The sequence below is a fragment of the Protopterus annectens genome, chromosome 7.part0 (assembly GCF_019279795.1).
Source record: "Protopterus annectens isolate FY-2018-M chromosome 7.part0, PAN1.0, whole genome shotgun sequence".
Lineage (NCBI taxonomy): Eukaryota > Metazoa > Chordata > Ceratodontiformes > Protopteridae > Protopterus > Protopterus annectens.
This window is the reverse complement of record NC_056739.1, coordinates 690,563,745-690,581,600: the sequence shown is the minus strand read 5'-3', so window position 1 is coordinate 690,581,600 and position 17,856 is coordinate 690,563,745. Positions and strand designations below refer to the sequence as shown.

General features: G+C 39.0%; 1 protein-coding gene across 1 annotated transcript in view; it reads right to left on the bottom strand.

Annotated features, from left to right (window-relative positions):
• UNC13D (unc-13 homolog D) overlaps window positions 1–17,856 on the bottom strand; it is a 1,205,501-nt gene that overhangs the window by 830,652 nt on the left and 356,993 nt on the right. The window contains exon 5 of the mRNA XM_044077226.1: window positions 2,846–2,912. Within this exon, the coding sequence (XP_043933161.1) occupies window positions 2,846–2,912 (67 nt within the window). The remainder of the gene's footprint in view (window positions 1–2,845; window positions 2,913–17,856) is intronic.

Here is a 17,856-nt window from a genome sequence, read left to right as displayed (position 1 = left end):
GATGCAATAACCTACGTAGTATCCATATTAATAAAGAAAACTATGCTCCGGCTATCTGGAAAAAGTCTTACTTTGTGTGCATACACAGAGGAGGACACTTTGTAGAGCTATCAAACTACAGTCCAATTGTTATCCTTCCTCCCTCTCAAAATCTGAGAAAAATGCATTCAAACTCAACTGCTCTGATATGCCACAGGTTACAGTATCCTCTCTCCTACTCAACATGGATTTAGACCAAATCACAACACAACTGCCTGCTTGGACTTTGTCAGTAACATCAACTTTAAGAGAAACAATGGCAAAATGGTTTCATCAATAATCTTTGATCTGTCAATGGCTTTTGACACTGTCTAAGATATTAACAACTCCAAAGCTATAGTTAATTGGAATTTCAAACTCTAGCCTCCAATGGTTCAACAGCTCTTTAACCAGCAGATACTAAGCACTAAAGTGGCATTCAGCTCTATCTTTCCTTTTTCCAGTTACTGCTAAGGTACCTCAAGGATCTACCACAAGACTTCTACTATTTAGCACGTTCATAAATTACTTCCACAAAGCCCTCATACATGATTTCTTTGTTCAGTACACAGATGACTCAATCCTTGTGGGTAGCAGATGATCTGTCTAAATTCCAAACAGTCCTTGCATTGAAGCTTGGCTAAATAGCTCCCAATTTCTTTTAAATCCTAAAATAATAATAATAATAATAATAATAATAATAATAATAATAAATTGCTTCTCTTTACCTCTAAATCTCACGTAGATGACAATATGGACTTCAAAATCAATTCCTCGAACAACACACAGCTTCATAGGGTTACATATTAAGTTGCTATTACTACCTAAAATTTGATTGCATATACATGAAATAATCAGACGCATAAAAACCTTGCAACATTATACTGAATAAAACAGTACCTCACTGGAGCTAGCAGAAAACATACAGCATCTGCTTAACTACTACCAACACTATGTTATGCCTCCTCTATACTTGTAGATCAACATGCCATCCAAATCTGCAAGCTATAACAGTGCTACAACAAAGTGCCATACTTGCTTGTAATGTGACTTATAGCAGCCCATCACTGCTCTGCCTTCAAAGAAATTAACTGGCTAGAAGTATCTCATCACTTCAGTGACTCACAACCAGATATTACCTGCAATCTTGTACATAATTCTAATAGATGTTCCAGCCTATAAAACTATTTTCCAAACCTGCCTACTCCCCTAGAAGCCTGCAGTCGAAAAAAAGCCTTACTATCCACTCACAAAACTAATAACACAGAAGGAGAAGCCCTTTATTTCATTCATATCCCTAAACTATGGAATTGCTACCTATACCACTAAGACACAATAACAACCTTCAAGCTTTCAAAGATCAGCTAAAAGAACATCTGAAGGCCTCCTGGCTAAGCTCTTACTCCACAGCAGATTAACGGTAACACAAACAACCCTCTCCCTTAACCACAACTTTCCCACATCTCTCTCGACCCCTAAAATATTTGGGCCTTACTTACAAACAGTAAAGCCTTAATTATAAATAAGCTGTAAATAGTGTAACTTGTATTATCCTCTCCATTCTTGCTCAAAGACTTCTTGACTATAATAACCACAACTAACAATATTACCCCTAAACTTCCTACCTAGTACTCTACCTCCAAAAGGGTACATTCCCTAAATCAACCCAAATATCTTGTTTGACTCCCACTTTAATACAAGGATCTACATATTTACTCAAGCATATCCATGCTTACAGATGTTCCACTACAAATACTTGTACATAATATATTTCACTTCAACATGATATTGTGATTGCACCAATGTTAATGTATTGTACCAGTGTGATCGTACCACAGCAAATGTATATTTTTATTTGATATGCTTTGATGTAATGTGAATCAGTTCAACATGCTACTGTTTATAATTTTCTAATACTGCAATGTCAAAAAATAAAACTAATGTTTATTTCTGTTAATTTACATTGTATCTTGCATTATATTGTACTAATGGAGTTTTTCTCCCTTGGCTTCTGTTGTGGCCACATCGCCACAACAGTCAAGAAATCCTTCTATGTGGCACACCTCATCACTAAGGGCTTTTCATTCAGAAAAAAGGAGATCATTGTCCCACTGTACTCAACCCTCATTAGACCCATTATAGAATACAATGCCTCGTTTGGTATGTACCTCTCAAGACATCTGCAACAACTGGAAAGGCTGCAGAAATACCTCACTAAAAGAATCACAGGCCTAAAGCAGATGCCCTATGCTGACCATCTAAAAAAACTCCACCTATACTCTGTCACATATCATCTACTCAGCGGCGATCTCTGCTTAACATACAAGGCCATGAAAAACCCAGAAGTGTTGGACATGCTACACTTAAAGAAATCCCAATCCCTCAGAGACACATGCTCCATGGATCTAAACCTTGTCATCACAATGAACAAAACATGCTGGAGGGATAGGTTCCTGACCCAGAGACTCCCCAGACTCTGGAATAGACTGCCCATACATGTCAAGCAGAGCACCGCTTTGGCCCTCTTCAAAAGGAACCTTGATGATTGGATGGGAGATAGGAAATTCACCCTACGGATCACGTCAGTAAATACTGTGGGAAGAAATAGCCAGGGAATTGTTATGGCTAGGCTTGTATAGACCCTATGGCCAATAGCCTAGTACCAACCTATGAACCTATACTCAGTTGGACTTCCTCAGTCAACAAATGAAAATAAAGAAATACAGAAATAATAAAATTATAATTATATAACACATGCATTGAATAATTTATAAGAATCAGTGAAGCAAATACATATAGATGTATGCAGTAAAGCAAAGATACTTACCACTAGCATCCTTCCCCAGAATTTCTTTGGCTTCTTTTACTGTGACTTTCAGACAGCGAGTTGGATGCTGTAAGACAGGAGAGAGAAATTGTCTTTAGGGATTAGAAAAATAGTGGCCTTCCATAGAACTTTAATTGCACTAAATATTTTTTTCTTCAGATGTTCATTCTGCTCTGAATTACAAAATGGTCATGGTGTTCTATAAAGAATGTTCATATAATGACAGATCCCAATTCAGTGATATTATGGGTAACTATCATAAATGCTAACGCTACATATGGTAAATATAAAACCGTGAACTGGAAACTGTGAACATTCTTTTACCTGAAGCAGTGAAAGTATGACCGAATTTCATGATTACAGAAAACGTGTACTTTGCTAATATACTAAGGGTCACATTCATTAATAATGACACTACGTGTACACCATTCTGAGAGAAGAGACAACACAAGCATTACTCACACCTTCTTACCTACTAACTTTAGATTTCTTACTGATTTTCTTGCAGCCTTAAATATGAGGGGAATCATAAAGGTTATCACAAAGTGTAGGCTACAAGTACACTTAGTGTAATCTTTCTGAGTGACTATAAAGCACAAAAATGTGATTGGGATGTTCATGAATATAGATCATGTACACAGTGTACATTTAGTGTAGGTGTTAATGAATCTGGCCCTAAATACTAACTTTGGTTAAAATGACATATGTATGCTATTTACAAGAGGGAGCTTCATCCTCCTGGTAACCCCATTTTTTCTGCTAACCAAATATACTAGCTTAGAAGCTGCACAGTCCACAAGTATACAGAGTACTAAGTTTTAAATCAAAGCTAAATATTCCTTTTGTTTTAAGATCAGAGCTGTAGGGTCATGAGGGTGAAGTCACCACATCGCACTCCACAGAACAAAATGGCAAACATACCATTACGTGTTTCATGACTGCCTGTTGTAACTTTAATAATGTTCCCTTCTAACTTGCTATACTACCACATAACTCACGTTAGAGTAGTGAAGTGCAATTTCAAAGTTGATATATTTAAGTAGAAGGGGTGTGGGTGGCGCAGGGGGGCTTGCCCCCTCTCATACCTGGTGGAATGTAATATGATTTGTCTTGTCTTTGTTTCTCTGTATCCTTGTACTGGAATATAGTCAGTGTTTGTATCCTGTGTGTTTTCAGTATTTTGGGATCCAGTCTTCTGAGTTTTCAGGATTTTGGGTGTCAATCTTTTGGGATTTGAGATTGTGGGTTTTCAGTCTTCTGAAGTGAATCCATATACATATATATATATATATATATATATATATCTACTGAAGAAGGCCACAGAATACAATAGTAAGAACTGAGATCCATTACATTCCTCCTCCTCCTGTTTTCAGTAAGACAGATACCCAGAGCTATCAGAGAATCTCCACATTTGAGTTACCATGAGATACATCAACAGTGCTTGCTAGATATAGCAAAAGAGATATGGGAGAAAAAATCCCAATTGAATATGTATTAACACACCTTGCAGACTTGCAAGATGTTTTTATCTCAAAGACAAGAATGACTTTTGTTTGCTATTTCAAAATGTATGTGTCATATTCTAGCTAAGTCTTGGTAGAATACCCAGCATTCAGTGATACCATATTCCATTTTTGTTTCACTACTACCTAAAATAATCTTTTAGTCAAATAGTTGAGTATGGTACACATAAAGAATATCTAGGTGATGTGGCAACAGGGAATCTGAAGAATGTTTTTATCACTGCGCACATGGATAAGGGCTCCTTATGAGCTTTAGTCACCAGACTAAGTGGAGGCACATATTTCTCAGATGCAAGTTCCAAAGGTACAGATCTCTCTGGAATAAAGTTGTTGAAACTTTGAAATTGCTCCAGTATTTTTCTGATTACAAGGTTCACAGACTAGTCTCTAGTATCTGTGCATCTGTCCCTGATTTGAATGACATTCCTCTTTCAGAGATTAACCATGATCAATGATCACAGAAAACAACACTCATCTCAAACAGATGTACCAATAGCAAGTCTAGCTCAGCATAGGTTAATACTAGGCTAGTTCCCTTTCTGGCACATTTTAATCCAATTTCCCCTCAAAGGTGAGAATCAAACCCAGTACCTTCTGTTTGTGAGGTAAACATCTTAACCATTATGCTAACTCACAGCCCACTGTCTTGACATAAGCATTTCTACAAGAGAAATATCTCTCATCTTCTGAAAAGATAACTTCATAACTAAACCAGAACATCAATTTCATTTTAACAGTTTAGCTTGTATTTTCTTTTGATTAATTTATGTGTTTTTTCTGCTCCATGCCTGCAAACATCAAGTTCACAACCCTTTTGATCACTTTCATTCACTCTTCTTTTTACTGGGATGAAAGCTGATGACAGGGAGGAGAAGCTATTACCCTGGCAGCTATTAGAGAGATCTTGCTTTGTGTTCATAACAGTACCCCTGTGATATGTGCTTACTCCTGTACACATGCAAGGAAGTATACCTCATTAGTGAGCCATGACAGAGCCACACATATGTACCTGACCCATGTGCTACATGCCATGTATGTCTCTAGGTGAAAGCATCAAAATGGTCTGGACCATGTCCATCACCAGGATGGATGAGTTGGCATTACCCATTTTTACAGAGTTTACTCACCCTGTTCTGTCAGGCCAAGAGATGAAGCATGAAATGGTACAGAATTCAAATAGTGAATTCCATACTCCATTTTCTTTTCATAAATTTTGCAAATTCTTCACTATCAAAACAAGCTAAATAATCAGGTAGACACTACCATTTCTGCAATAATTTTCTTTTGCAATACTTTATGCAAGATAACATAATTCAGAGCATACACAGCAATCCACCTTGACTATGTTGTCACCAAAACAATTTTATTTTTGCATACTGAAGCCAACATTACCCAAAAGCAATATAGACCATTGCTTCCCTGGCCATTCTAAATGCTGTAAAACTACAATTGGTGATGACTTACCATTTGCTTACTTTAAGCCCTCAGCTGCAGTTCATCTTCTACAAGTAGTTCCTTCCTATACTGACATATATTATCTGGCTGAACCCTATATTCTAGGGACTCTCTGATGAGCTTCCTGCAACATTATCAGTATTACAGAATGACCCTGTAGTGGGATTGTGGCTCTACACCTCACCAATATGCACTCATCTCTACACTTAATGTTAGACTTTGAGAATAGAATTGCAAATGCCTTGGTTCAGTTATATCAGCCTATCCTTTCAAAATGTATTTATGCTCTTGAAATAATGTCACTTCTCTAGAAGTCCAATATTTAATATGGCCTGTATGGATTGTACATTGTCCATAACATATAGCATAACTATTTCATCAGGTATGGCCAGGTTTTTAACATTTCTGAAATAGGTAATCAATGTACTGTGTTAGAATTAGCATAATACATTTCTTTTAGCAAAACCTCTAGTCCTTAAATACAATGCCATGTTTCATAAGCACATTCTCTTAAGTTTCACTTTAGAAATGTAAGTACTTGACTTGGGAATTATATTTGTCCGGTTCTGTAAGTATAGTGTGTTACTACTATCAAGTTATCCTCACAGTAATGTTTAATTTTGTTCCTTATAGGTTCATAGGAGGGTACTAGGCTATTGGCCCTAGGGCCTATATAAGCCTAGCCAAAAATGTACCCTAGCTTTCACCACCCAAGAAAATTATTTTCCTGTGCCCCTGTCAAGCAGAGCCACAGAAGTGATCCCTGGGGTGAATTTTCTATCTCCCATCCAATCATCAAGATTTTTCTTGAAGAGTGCTAATGAGGAGCTCTGTTTGACATAGATAGGTAGTCTGTTCCAGGGTATGGGAAGTCTCTGGGACAGGAATCTATCCCTCCAGCATGTTCTGTTTATTGTGGTGATAAGGTTTAGGTCCCTAGAGCTTGTAGCTTGGAGGGTTTGGGATTTCCTTAAGAGGAGCATGTCCAACAGCTCTGGGTTTGACATAGCTTTGTATGTTAGGCAGAGATCGCCTCTGAGTAGGCGATATGCGACGGAGTAAAGCTGGAGTTTTTTGAGACAGTCTGTGTAGGGCATCTGTTTGAGACCAGTAATCCTCTTTGTGAGGTATTTCTGTGGCCTTTCCAGTTGTTGTAGATGTCTTGTGAGGTACATACCAAAAGGAGCGTTGTACTCTTTTTATAAAGGTCTAATGACTGATGAGTAGAGGGGAACAATGACCTCTTTTTTTCTGGATGAGAAACCTTTTGTGATAAGGTGAGCCACATAGAAGGATTTCCTGACCACTGTGGCGATGTGATTATCAAAGGAGAGACTACTGTCCACCTGTGTCCCAAGGTCTCATCACATTTTTGGCATTAAGTAGACTACCAGCTATGTGGTAGTTCATGGGTACAGAGTTTTTACTAAAGGGAATGACAATGCACTTTTTGACATTGAGCTTCAGGCCATGGCTTTGACACCAGGCATCTGTCTCAGTGAGGCCCTTTTGTAGTATGCCCACATCATTAGGAGTATCGATTATGGCTCCTAGTTTGCAGTCATCTGCAGACTTTGTTAGCCAAAGACCTTCTGTGTTAGCCTGTACTTCAGAGAAGTAGATACCAAACAGGAGAGGACCCAGGACTGAACCCTGTGGTACTCCACTTGTCACTGGTCTGAAGTCGGATTTGGAGTCTGCAACTTTCACAGTGTGGGTTCTGTCCATGAGCCAGTTGGTAACCCATCTTGTGACATAGGGATTTATACCTAGTTTAGTGAGCTTATCTATAATTCCAGAGTGGGGGATGGTGTTGAAAGCCTTGGCGAGATCTAGATAAGCTGTGTGAACCACCCTACCCTCATCTATGGCTTTGGTGACTGCTCCAAAGAAGTCAGTCAGGTTTAGGAGACATGATCTACCCTTTACAAATCCAAACTGGGTAGGGTCCAGAGTTTGGAGATTATCAATGTCTTTGTTTATGAGTTCCATGATGATATGTTCCATGTCCTTGCAGGCAAATGGGGCGGTAGTTCCCGGGTTCCGTCGTGGCTCCCCCTTTGTGGAGTGAGATAACCGTCGTGGTACACCATTCAGTGGGCACAAAGCCTAAGGTGAGGCTATGACTGAACATGGTACTTAGGTAGGGTGCCAGTTCATTCTGTAGCTCGTGTAGAACGCAGCCTGGGATATTGTCAGGTCCCATGGATGCTGTGTTCTTGGCTTTGGAGAGTGTGTTTTTTACCTGTGCAGCCATGATTACAGGAACTTTGCATTCTTCCGGTATAGAGAGGGGCCCTCTAACGGGTGAGAGGGGGGTAAAGTTAGCACCAAACCTATCTGCCAGGATGTTTGCAATATCAGTTGGTTCTGTATATTTAGTGCCATTGTGCTGTAACTCAGAGCAGATCTGAGTGTTGCCATTGAGATTCTTGACATAGCTATAGAATGCTTTGTGGTTGTCTTTAGAGTCAGTGGCAATTTTGTTTTCATAACTAACTTTGGAGGATTTTATGAGGGATCTCAGCTTCTTACTGAGGTTGACCAGGGTGTTCCTCCAGTCATGGGATTTTACTGTTTTTTGCAACAGTTTCTTTCTTCTGTTGTAGAGTTTGTTTATGGCAGAGGACCACCAGATCGGCTTCCTTTTTTTGCAGGATAGCATCTTGGTTCTATTAGGGATAGCATGATCCATGCACTCGTGTAAGTGCTTATAAAGTGAATTTGTGCAGGATTTAGCAGTCATAACTCTATTTATAACCAACTTTTACATAAGCAAATATTTGGGTTTCATATAATCTTCTGTATAAGTTTGCAGTACATTAGTAGGTCACAAAGTTGTGTTAATAATTCATCTAATGTTTTGTTTAGTCATCAACTATCCACAGAAAATTCTCTGACTTGTCTTCTCTTTGTAATTGCACAGAGGAGTTCATTTTTGCACGCTCATGTAACAGAACTTTTTTTGAACATTCAGTTCTTTACTTTGAACATTTTGTCATTTCCTCTTGAGGAAAAATAAATACATGTGAAAAAACTACTGAAATTTCCTTTCAGATTTTTGACACCAGTCTTCTTGGAAATTTTCTTATTTTTTTCCTTTAGGCATTTATTACATGAGTAATTGTGCAACAATCATTACATTGTTATCTTCTTCCATATACATTGAGAAGCAGAGCTAATCTTTGCCTTGATAACATACTACTACATTATTTTTCTCTTTCTTATCTACTGTGTTTTATGTCAAAGTAAATGCCTCCAGTGTGATATCTCCATCATCTTTCTGTGTGTTTTGCTGGATGCTCTGCATTCCATCGATGTGCGTTTAGTGAATTGGCTATCCCATAATTGCCTATAAGTCAGTGTACGGAGGCTGTTCATTAAAGTATAAGCTTCAGTCTCTCAAGCACAAAGGAGTCTGGTTATCTTTCTGTCTTCCTTCATAATGACATTTGGGGAAATCCAGTCTTTTGCAATAATTCTACAAAGGCTGTTTTCATATCAAATTTAAAATACCCACAGTAGCCATTTACTTCTTTTATTTCCTTCTCCTTTTTATGAGTGTGGTAAAGTCTTTAAAGTCTTGTTACCAGAAAAACTAAAGCTGTTACATATGTACAAAAGATGTAAACTTGTTAAAATTATTTATCAACTTCAATTAGTTCAGTTAAAAACAGAGATAGCACCAGTGGTAAAAGCTGTGGTTATACCTTCTTAGCTGAGGACTTGTTTTTGAATGTTTTCTATGCATATACCTTTTTCTAGTAAAATAACATATAGTAAATGGTTAGAGAAATTACACTTATACAGTATAAACTACTGCTTAATAAGGGGAAAATTATACATGATCTATAAAGCTAGAGATGATGAATTGTTAATGGGTGCATTAGGCCTGACAGTATACTCCCTTCTCCAAATTACTAGATCCCAAATTTCTAAATATATAGTCTGGACTAACATAACTAAAGGAAGGAATATATTTTCATGCAGCAGATTCCAGTACTTTGAAACAAACTTCTAATTGATATCAGGAATGCCACATCTTTGGGGGCATTTAAAACAGTATTAGAAACCTAGCTGGTTCAAAAAAGGACAATTATAATAATAAGGCAGTTGTATTTCTTTATGGCCTTCAAGCCTAATATGTAGTTAAGGACCACTTTGAAACTATGAAACAATGAAAATGCAACTTTTTATAGTAGCTGAGCTAAGACAAGACCTGTCTGAACCAGCAAAGTGGAAAATATCCACATTTACTTCAATAGAAGGTTTATCTTCACAGTAGTTAGTAGCTCAGCTTTACCATTTAATAGCCAAGATACTATACTGTGGTAACTGCAGAACATTCCAGATTCTGTAAGAGCAATTAAAAACATGGGAGCATCCAGAAGCATATGACAAAGCTGCACAGACCAGCAGAGAATTAACCATTTAAAATAGTGCTGGCATATGGCATATGTGCCTAACAGATTAATGGATGACCCATATTATGAAAACTGACAGAAGACCCTAATCTCTAAACTAAATTTATAATGGATCTGGAGTTAAAACTGATCTGAAACCTACAGACTCTACTCCCATTAAAATTAATATGTAAAAATGCTGTCAATGAAGCAAAATAAAGAAAGAAAGAAGAGAAAAGAAAAGGAAAGAAAAGAGAGTCAAGACTCTCTCTACCTTCCACACATCAGCAGCTCTACATATACTAACTCTGAGCTCCAATATTGAGAACAATGGAGAAAGCTTCCTTACCCTGCAGTTTAATAATTTCAGAACTAAAAGTACACCTGAAATCACTCAAATGAGAATCTTCTTGCTGAAACTGATGTAATATGATACATTCCTTGACTAATAACAATCCTATTAGCTTTAACATTTGACCAAACATTCATTTTAGCAGCTATCTTTGGAACTATGAGCCAAAGACATATTAGAATTATAAAAGGATGCAGCTGCATGTAATGTTAATAAAATGTTTATTGTTAGTGCTGATTATTTGTTTAGTCAAACCAGACTCTTCATGACCTCAAGGACTTTGTATGCTAGGCTTGTCTGTCAAGAACCTGTCTGTCACAGTACCTGTCTGCCTAGGATGACATGGTCGACAGGCCTTGACGCTTTGCCAGAGATGGCCTTCACCCATCACCACTGGGTTTCCGGATCCTGGCCAAGGCTCTAACCTCCCCCATTGTGCTCCTTTTAGGAAATGTCCCAAACACAAACCTTCCAAGAAAAATGATCTGTTAAAAGGCAAATTGAAGGTCATGCTGCTTAATGCTATGAGCCTTAACCTGAAAATGGACTTACTGGAGGCTCTCCTTGCACTGGAAGATGTCAATATCTGTGCAGTCATGAAAACTTGGTTTAGGGATGTGGAGAGTACCTCTGCCTTACCAGGCTATACCTCATTCCACACATTCCAATCCCAAAATGGGGTTGGGAGGTAGAGTCTCTATCTTCATTAAGGACAAACACACCTCTAGACTGGTATGCCAACATGATGCACTGGAACTACTCCAGGTACAACTGACAGTTGGCAAGACAGCCATCCAAGTTATAGCTAGCTATAGCCCCCCCCCCCATGACTCAGGACACCCACTTCTCTTTCCTGGATCTACTTGACTCCATCAAGGTACCCCCCCCCCCAACACCCTGATCCTTGATGACTTTAACTAACCCACCATAGACTGGGTGAACTATTCTTGCACTAATGCATTCTCTCAATGATTCCGCAACTTCATCAGTACTAATGCACTAGACCAGCTCGTCTCATCTCCTACAAAGGGAGGTAACATTCTGGACTCGGATCTCACCAACATGAGCAACCACTGCACCACACCCATAGTATGTTTTCTCTGGTGAGATCAGATCATCGGACTGTCTCATTCGAAGTTTCTATCCCACCCATCCCCCCAGCCATAATCAAGCAAAAAACTTCTCAAAAGCTGACTACAGCCTCCTAAGGGAGAGTATCTGTAGCTTCACACCACCGCTCCACTCAGAGGATGCAGACAACTACGCTGAACAGTGCACCAATGCAATATACACACACCCGTACAAATGCATGGACTCAGTCATACCCAACAGAACTAAAACCTGCTCCTCAAGGAAACACAAATCTGTTTACTGGGCATCCTCTATCAACAGGCTTTACAACAAAAGGAAGAAACAGTTGTCCAAGGGTAAAAAGGAACAAATTCCAAACTGGAAAAACTCTCTTCTTAGCCTCAACAAGCAAGTTAGATCACTAGTGAAAACCACCAAGGCCAATTATGAATAGAAACTAGCCTCCAAAACAAAAGGAAACTATAAAGTCTTCTTCAGTTATATCAGGAACCTCCGTGGCAAAGCCGAGGTTTGTTCTGAAATAGTACTTAACACTATCACTTACACTGATCCTGTTGCCTTAGCCAACCTGCTAGCAGACAGGTTCAGCACAAACTTCACCCCCTGGCCCCCCAAAGGTTATTTTGACATCGTAGTTGACAAGCGTAGTTTGGAGCAATTCTTGCCCTAATAGCCACCCCCTTTGTCTGCAAGAAATATTATTTTTCAAACATAAAAAAATTATATGAAAGAATATTATCTATGCATTCCAACATAAACCTACATTCATCTTATTCAAACTCACCACTATTAATTAACATGGTACCCACCCATTCTAAAATTAATTCATGAGGAATACATGCGTCTAAAGATGTTACATCAATCGTTACTAAAAAATCTTCAATTTCCACTCTCAGATTCATGATTTTACTTAAAAAAATCAAAATAATCCCTACTGAAAGACTCCATTTTCTGTACTAATTTTAATAATGCTGTATCTATAAATTTCGAACAAGGGTCCAATTTTCATGCTAGTGATGAAACAATAGGGGGGCTGGCTTTCATTTTTGTGAATTTTCGGGATGCCAAATAAATTGCCTATTTTGGGTTTGTCCACTGTAAAAAAAATCATTGTTTCAGAAATCATTCCTTCTAATAAACTGTCAGAAAGCCATGAATCTGTTTGTATGACTTAAAAACTTCTGCTTTAGACATTTTTTTATATGCAGTATCATCTAACAATTTGTACATACCCTTAACATAACCTCCTGTACTGACTGCAACCATAGAGCCTCCTTTATCAGCACGCATAACTCTAACTGAATTATAATTTCTAATAGAGTTGAAACTATTGCGCTCTGTATTAGTTATATTGCAAAATTTCACTTTACTCATCACGCAGAAAACTTCTAATTTCCACCTCACATAAATCCTCAAAAGCTTTTATCGTAGGGTGCAAAGGTGGATTAAAGACACTGGGAACAACAAAATCAACCTTTGTTTTACCCTCTTTATTTCCCATAAGCAACTTTAAATTGAGTTTGCGGGTATAACATTTTAAATCAATTATTGTCTCTACAATACCCGCTCTCCTCGAGGGAACAAAATTAAGACCCTTCTTTAATACATCAATCTCTATTTTTGTAAAAGTCCTGGACGATAAATTGTAAACTTTAAACATCAAAGGTATTACCTGGACATCACTTGTGACTGCTGCCTTTTGTCCCTTTGAAAAAGTGGATAAATGAAGTTTTGCAACAAACTAAGTTGTCCCGGGACATCCTCATGGGAGGGTTAGGTTAATATTAGGGGGAGATAAGTGGGTTGGGGAGGTGAAAGGGTTAAGTGAAGAGAGGGATGGTTAGGAGGAAATGAGATAATGATGGGAAGGGGCTTAAGAGGTTTAGCCTAGTGTAGTTGGGTTAAGCAATCACATTTTGGCGTGAACTTGCTATGGCAGGTATTCGCCCATGACGACCTGGTGGTTCTATGGAGCAGGTAGGCCATGAATGGTGAGTGGGTGGCATGAGGGGAAGGTAATGTTTGGGTAAGTAGCCATGTTCAGTAGAGATAGTTGGTGCTGAGTTATTTTAACCTGGCTAGAGTAGGTTGTGGGAGTGTGATATTTAAATGTGGAGAATTCATTGGAGGTGGTTTAATTTGTTCAGACTGGTTTCATTTGATAATATATGGTGTTCATTGTGTTGGCATGCAGGTTGTGGTGTTGGGGGGTTAGATGTGTGCAGTTTCTCCTTATGTGAAATGCTCGGCTCTCTGGGGAGGCAGTTGCGTGACAAGCCACTAAGGCTCATGGTGTCCATCATGTTTGTATCCATTAATGAATGCATTCTTTCAGTTCTAAAATGTGCAGCAGGATCCTGGAGAAAGTTGTTAGCTCGGATGGAATATCCTGGGTTTAAGGAGGAAAACTAGCTCTAAAAGTTTGAAATTCACATGGCAAATATGTTTATCCTTGTCATAGCTGGGCATTGTAAGATGCCAGGTGAGTCATCCTAAATAAAAATATGTAAAATTAAGCTATAATATTTCGTGGAGCCGATGTTTCCTTGCAGCAGTTGTGGTGTTAGGGGTTAGACATGAACGCAATGGCAGCAAAGTTTCAGTGCAGCCATTAATCACTGGCATGTTAAGGAGTTGAGTCCATGTCCCGCGGAAACATCACTTAAAACACCACTCATATTTCAGGTTTTTAGGTTATATTTGTTGCAGTGGTTCCACACGCATTTATATCCTATTTATTTAGTTATAGTTTGTCTGATAGCCAGGTGGGTGGCCTGATAAAAAGACCATTCAGCTGCTAATGTGTAGTAGCATAGGTGCTTCTTTGGTGGTGGGGGGTGGGCGACTTTTTTTGTTTTTTCTTTTTTCTTCTCTGTCTGGCTCAGGTGAGCAGTGAATATGATTGTTGGTGTTTTTGCATCATGGGGCAGTCCCATGTGGTGGTGGCTTGCCGGGGCATGTGCAGTGCGAGATTCACTGGGATCAACTTTGGTGCACCGGACCTTTCGGTTGTCAACTTGCCGGACTTTGTGGAAAGGGAGAAAAAAAAATATATATATATATATATATATATATATATATATATATATATATATAAAATAACAATGATGGAGCGGCATGGCTCCTTTCTAGTTTCGTGGGCGCAGTGTCGTTGGGCATCCAGGTCCCCGATGGGTGTCATCCATGTTGTGGTATTCTCTTTCATCAGTCAGAATCGTGTGGCAGGTTTCTGGGGCTGTGAGGTGCCGACGAGTGATTGCTGTTGGTCACGCATGCGTGTGGTGCGACTGCGGATGTGGGTAGGTCTGGTTTCTTTGTCCTCCCAGTTTGTTGGACGTTGTGGTGGCAGATGTGTTTCTGCGATCGGATAGCGGGAACAGTGTGTGTGTGTGTGTGTGGGGGGGTCGGGTGACTACCAGTTTGCATGCCCAGTGGTCGTGTTTCATTGGTTGCTTTGTCTCTGTGGTGTTGAATTTGATTTTGAAGGCAAACCATGTAGGCAGGTAATTTGGGATCGGATCTCTGGATGCAGTCAGGTAAGGCAGGACATATGTTATTGTAATGTAAAACAATACATTTAAAGTGTTAAAGATAGTGCAGTTATCATCGGAATACCGGGTTGTCATTGGACAGCTGCTGAACATGTATGTGTCTTTCGGCTTTGGGGTTGCCACAGCGGAACTCCGGTCTGCTAATGTTTGGCAGTAGATTTTTACGTACTGGCTTGCCGGGCCTAACATACAACCTTCAACGAAGGAACGCCCATTCACGCATGTCGCCACACGGAAGACGCTCTAACTGAGAATCAAACGAACAACGTCTAACTGTGAGGTGACAACGCTACCGCAGCACCACCACCTCAGCCTGCTGAAAATAATAGATGATAAACTGTGTGGCAATGCATGGTGCCTTTTGCGGGTCAGTGGACTTTCGTTTTACAATAAACATTGAAATGTGGAATTTGTGAGAACAGTCATGAATGCTACTGTCTTTAATAGTTTTGAGTGGAAAGGTAACTGTATGGCCTACTGAGCTAAGAAATAAGCACTGTGGTATTAGCTTAAACCTTCTGCATTCTGTCTTGGAAATTAATGTTATATTTACATATATGCACTTGTGTTTAGCTAAGATTGCAGGTGTAGTAACTAAAAATCACTTGATATTACATTTTTCCATATGCTTAGTGGGATGGAAAACATGAAAAGTTGTAAATAAGAGTCTAGTGCATCAGTTGTAGCAGCAATCCAGATACTCTAACAAGAGTGAAATATATTGAATAGATCTGTGAAAGCTTTTTTTTTTCTGCTTCTTCCTGTTTATGTGTACTCAAGAGTTTCTTGCTTTCATCTTCACTTGACTGACAAGTGCCTTTACAGAAAACTGTAGTGTAATCAAATGTCTTGTCAAATTATTAAAGTTCAGTATTAAAAATTAATGTGATTGTCAGTCACATGTTCATGTAAGCATGGTGTTGCTTCAGGTAAAGCCCAACAATGCAGGATTTTAATCTTTCCTGCTAGTCTTCTTGATTTTTGACACAATTGTACTGATGATTACCTGTGACTTATAAGAATCAAAATTAAATATTTAAAAATGTATTTGTAGGCAACTATTCTATGGGTTATTAAAGCTGAAATGCAGAAATGTAATGTGTTTCTCTCTCAATCTCTCTCTCTTTCTACAGTCTAGAAATATTTTTATTAGGGTTAGGATGCCCAAGCAAATTAAATTTAAATACTCACATGGATTACTGGTGACAGCTAGCTACCAAAGTGAAGAAAACCTGTTTTTATTCAAACACTATTTGAAATACTTGGAGCAATATTTCATTTTTTTTCTACATGGATTCATAGTCAGTTGCTAGTCTAGTCTATTATTCCTTGAAAAGCTGCATATTGATTTGTGAAGATAGCTAATTAAAGCTACCAAATTAGAAGAGGAAACAAAGCTGAGCCAAATGCTAAAGTTTCTTTTGTCTTGTTAGTGATGGACCTTCTGCATATCCATAAAACAAACAACACCGAAATTACCCATTTTAAAGACTTAAAGCTTATCTGTGATATAAATAAGACCTGCTGGAGGGATAGGTTTATATCCCAGAGAGGCTACTCCATCTGTGGAACAGGCTCCCCATTCATATGAAGCACAGTTGCCCTTGAAAAGGTCTTGGAATGTGTTATTTGGAATGTGTGTTATGTAGTTCTGATGTTTTACATGTCCTTTTCTTTCTTGCAGTTGGGGTGTTAGAACGCTGCAGTTGTAATTTGGAATAGGTGAGTATAAGGTGGAGCTTTCTCACTATTAGATGGTTTAATTTTGCCCTTTTCTTTGTAGGTGGTGGTGTGCTGAGTACCAGGGGTGGCGATACACAGTGAATTTGAAGATGATGAAAGCAGTGGCAAGCAAAGATGCTACACATGGGGAGCTCAAGATGGCAACAGTTATTGACTGAAATTGCTAAAGGGCAGAAGGCATCATGCGGTGGCTTGAAAAGGGATCTGAAAGGTAACATTTTTGATAGGTCGGATGTTTTGCCACCTGAATGGGGCTCAAAGTGGATCTGAGTAATCACCTTATTAAGACATAGTAGAGCTCTGTGTTCAATTAGTGGGAGTTGATTATTGCATTGGTATAGGAGGCAAGTAAGGAAGAGGTAGGTGGGAGGGGCTAAGGGGGTAATGGGTGGGGACGGTTATGGGGAGTGTGGGGATACCACGGGCTGAGTAGTTAGGACATTCATAGGAGCACAAGGTTTATTAGGCTAAATCTCTATGGCTCTTGCAAGCCAGTGAAGTTCAACCCTTGCTTTCTTAAGAACCTTGGTGTGGTTGTATTTACTCATTCAGTGGTTGAACCATATTTAGGGGAGGACCAATGAGGTGTTTGATAGGATACTGTAGTTTGTTCCTAATGGGTGGTGTCTTTGGGGTGACAAATTTGTCCCTTGAGTAGGTAGTGTTAATGTTACATAACAGGTTAAGGTTTTACAGAATACCACAAGGATCATTTCACTTGGTGTTGGGTCAGTTATGTGAGTAGAATTTTAAGAAGCATGGTAGGTAGGCGGTTGGTGGGGTAGTTTTCAAAACTGGGTGCATTGTTACAGGGGAGTTTGAAGGTTTAAAGGAAGCTTGGTTGCAGGATAAGGCTACGGTAGGACCGGACTTAATTACCAACTAGTGG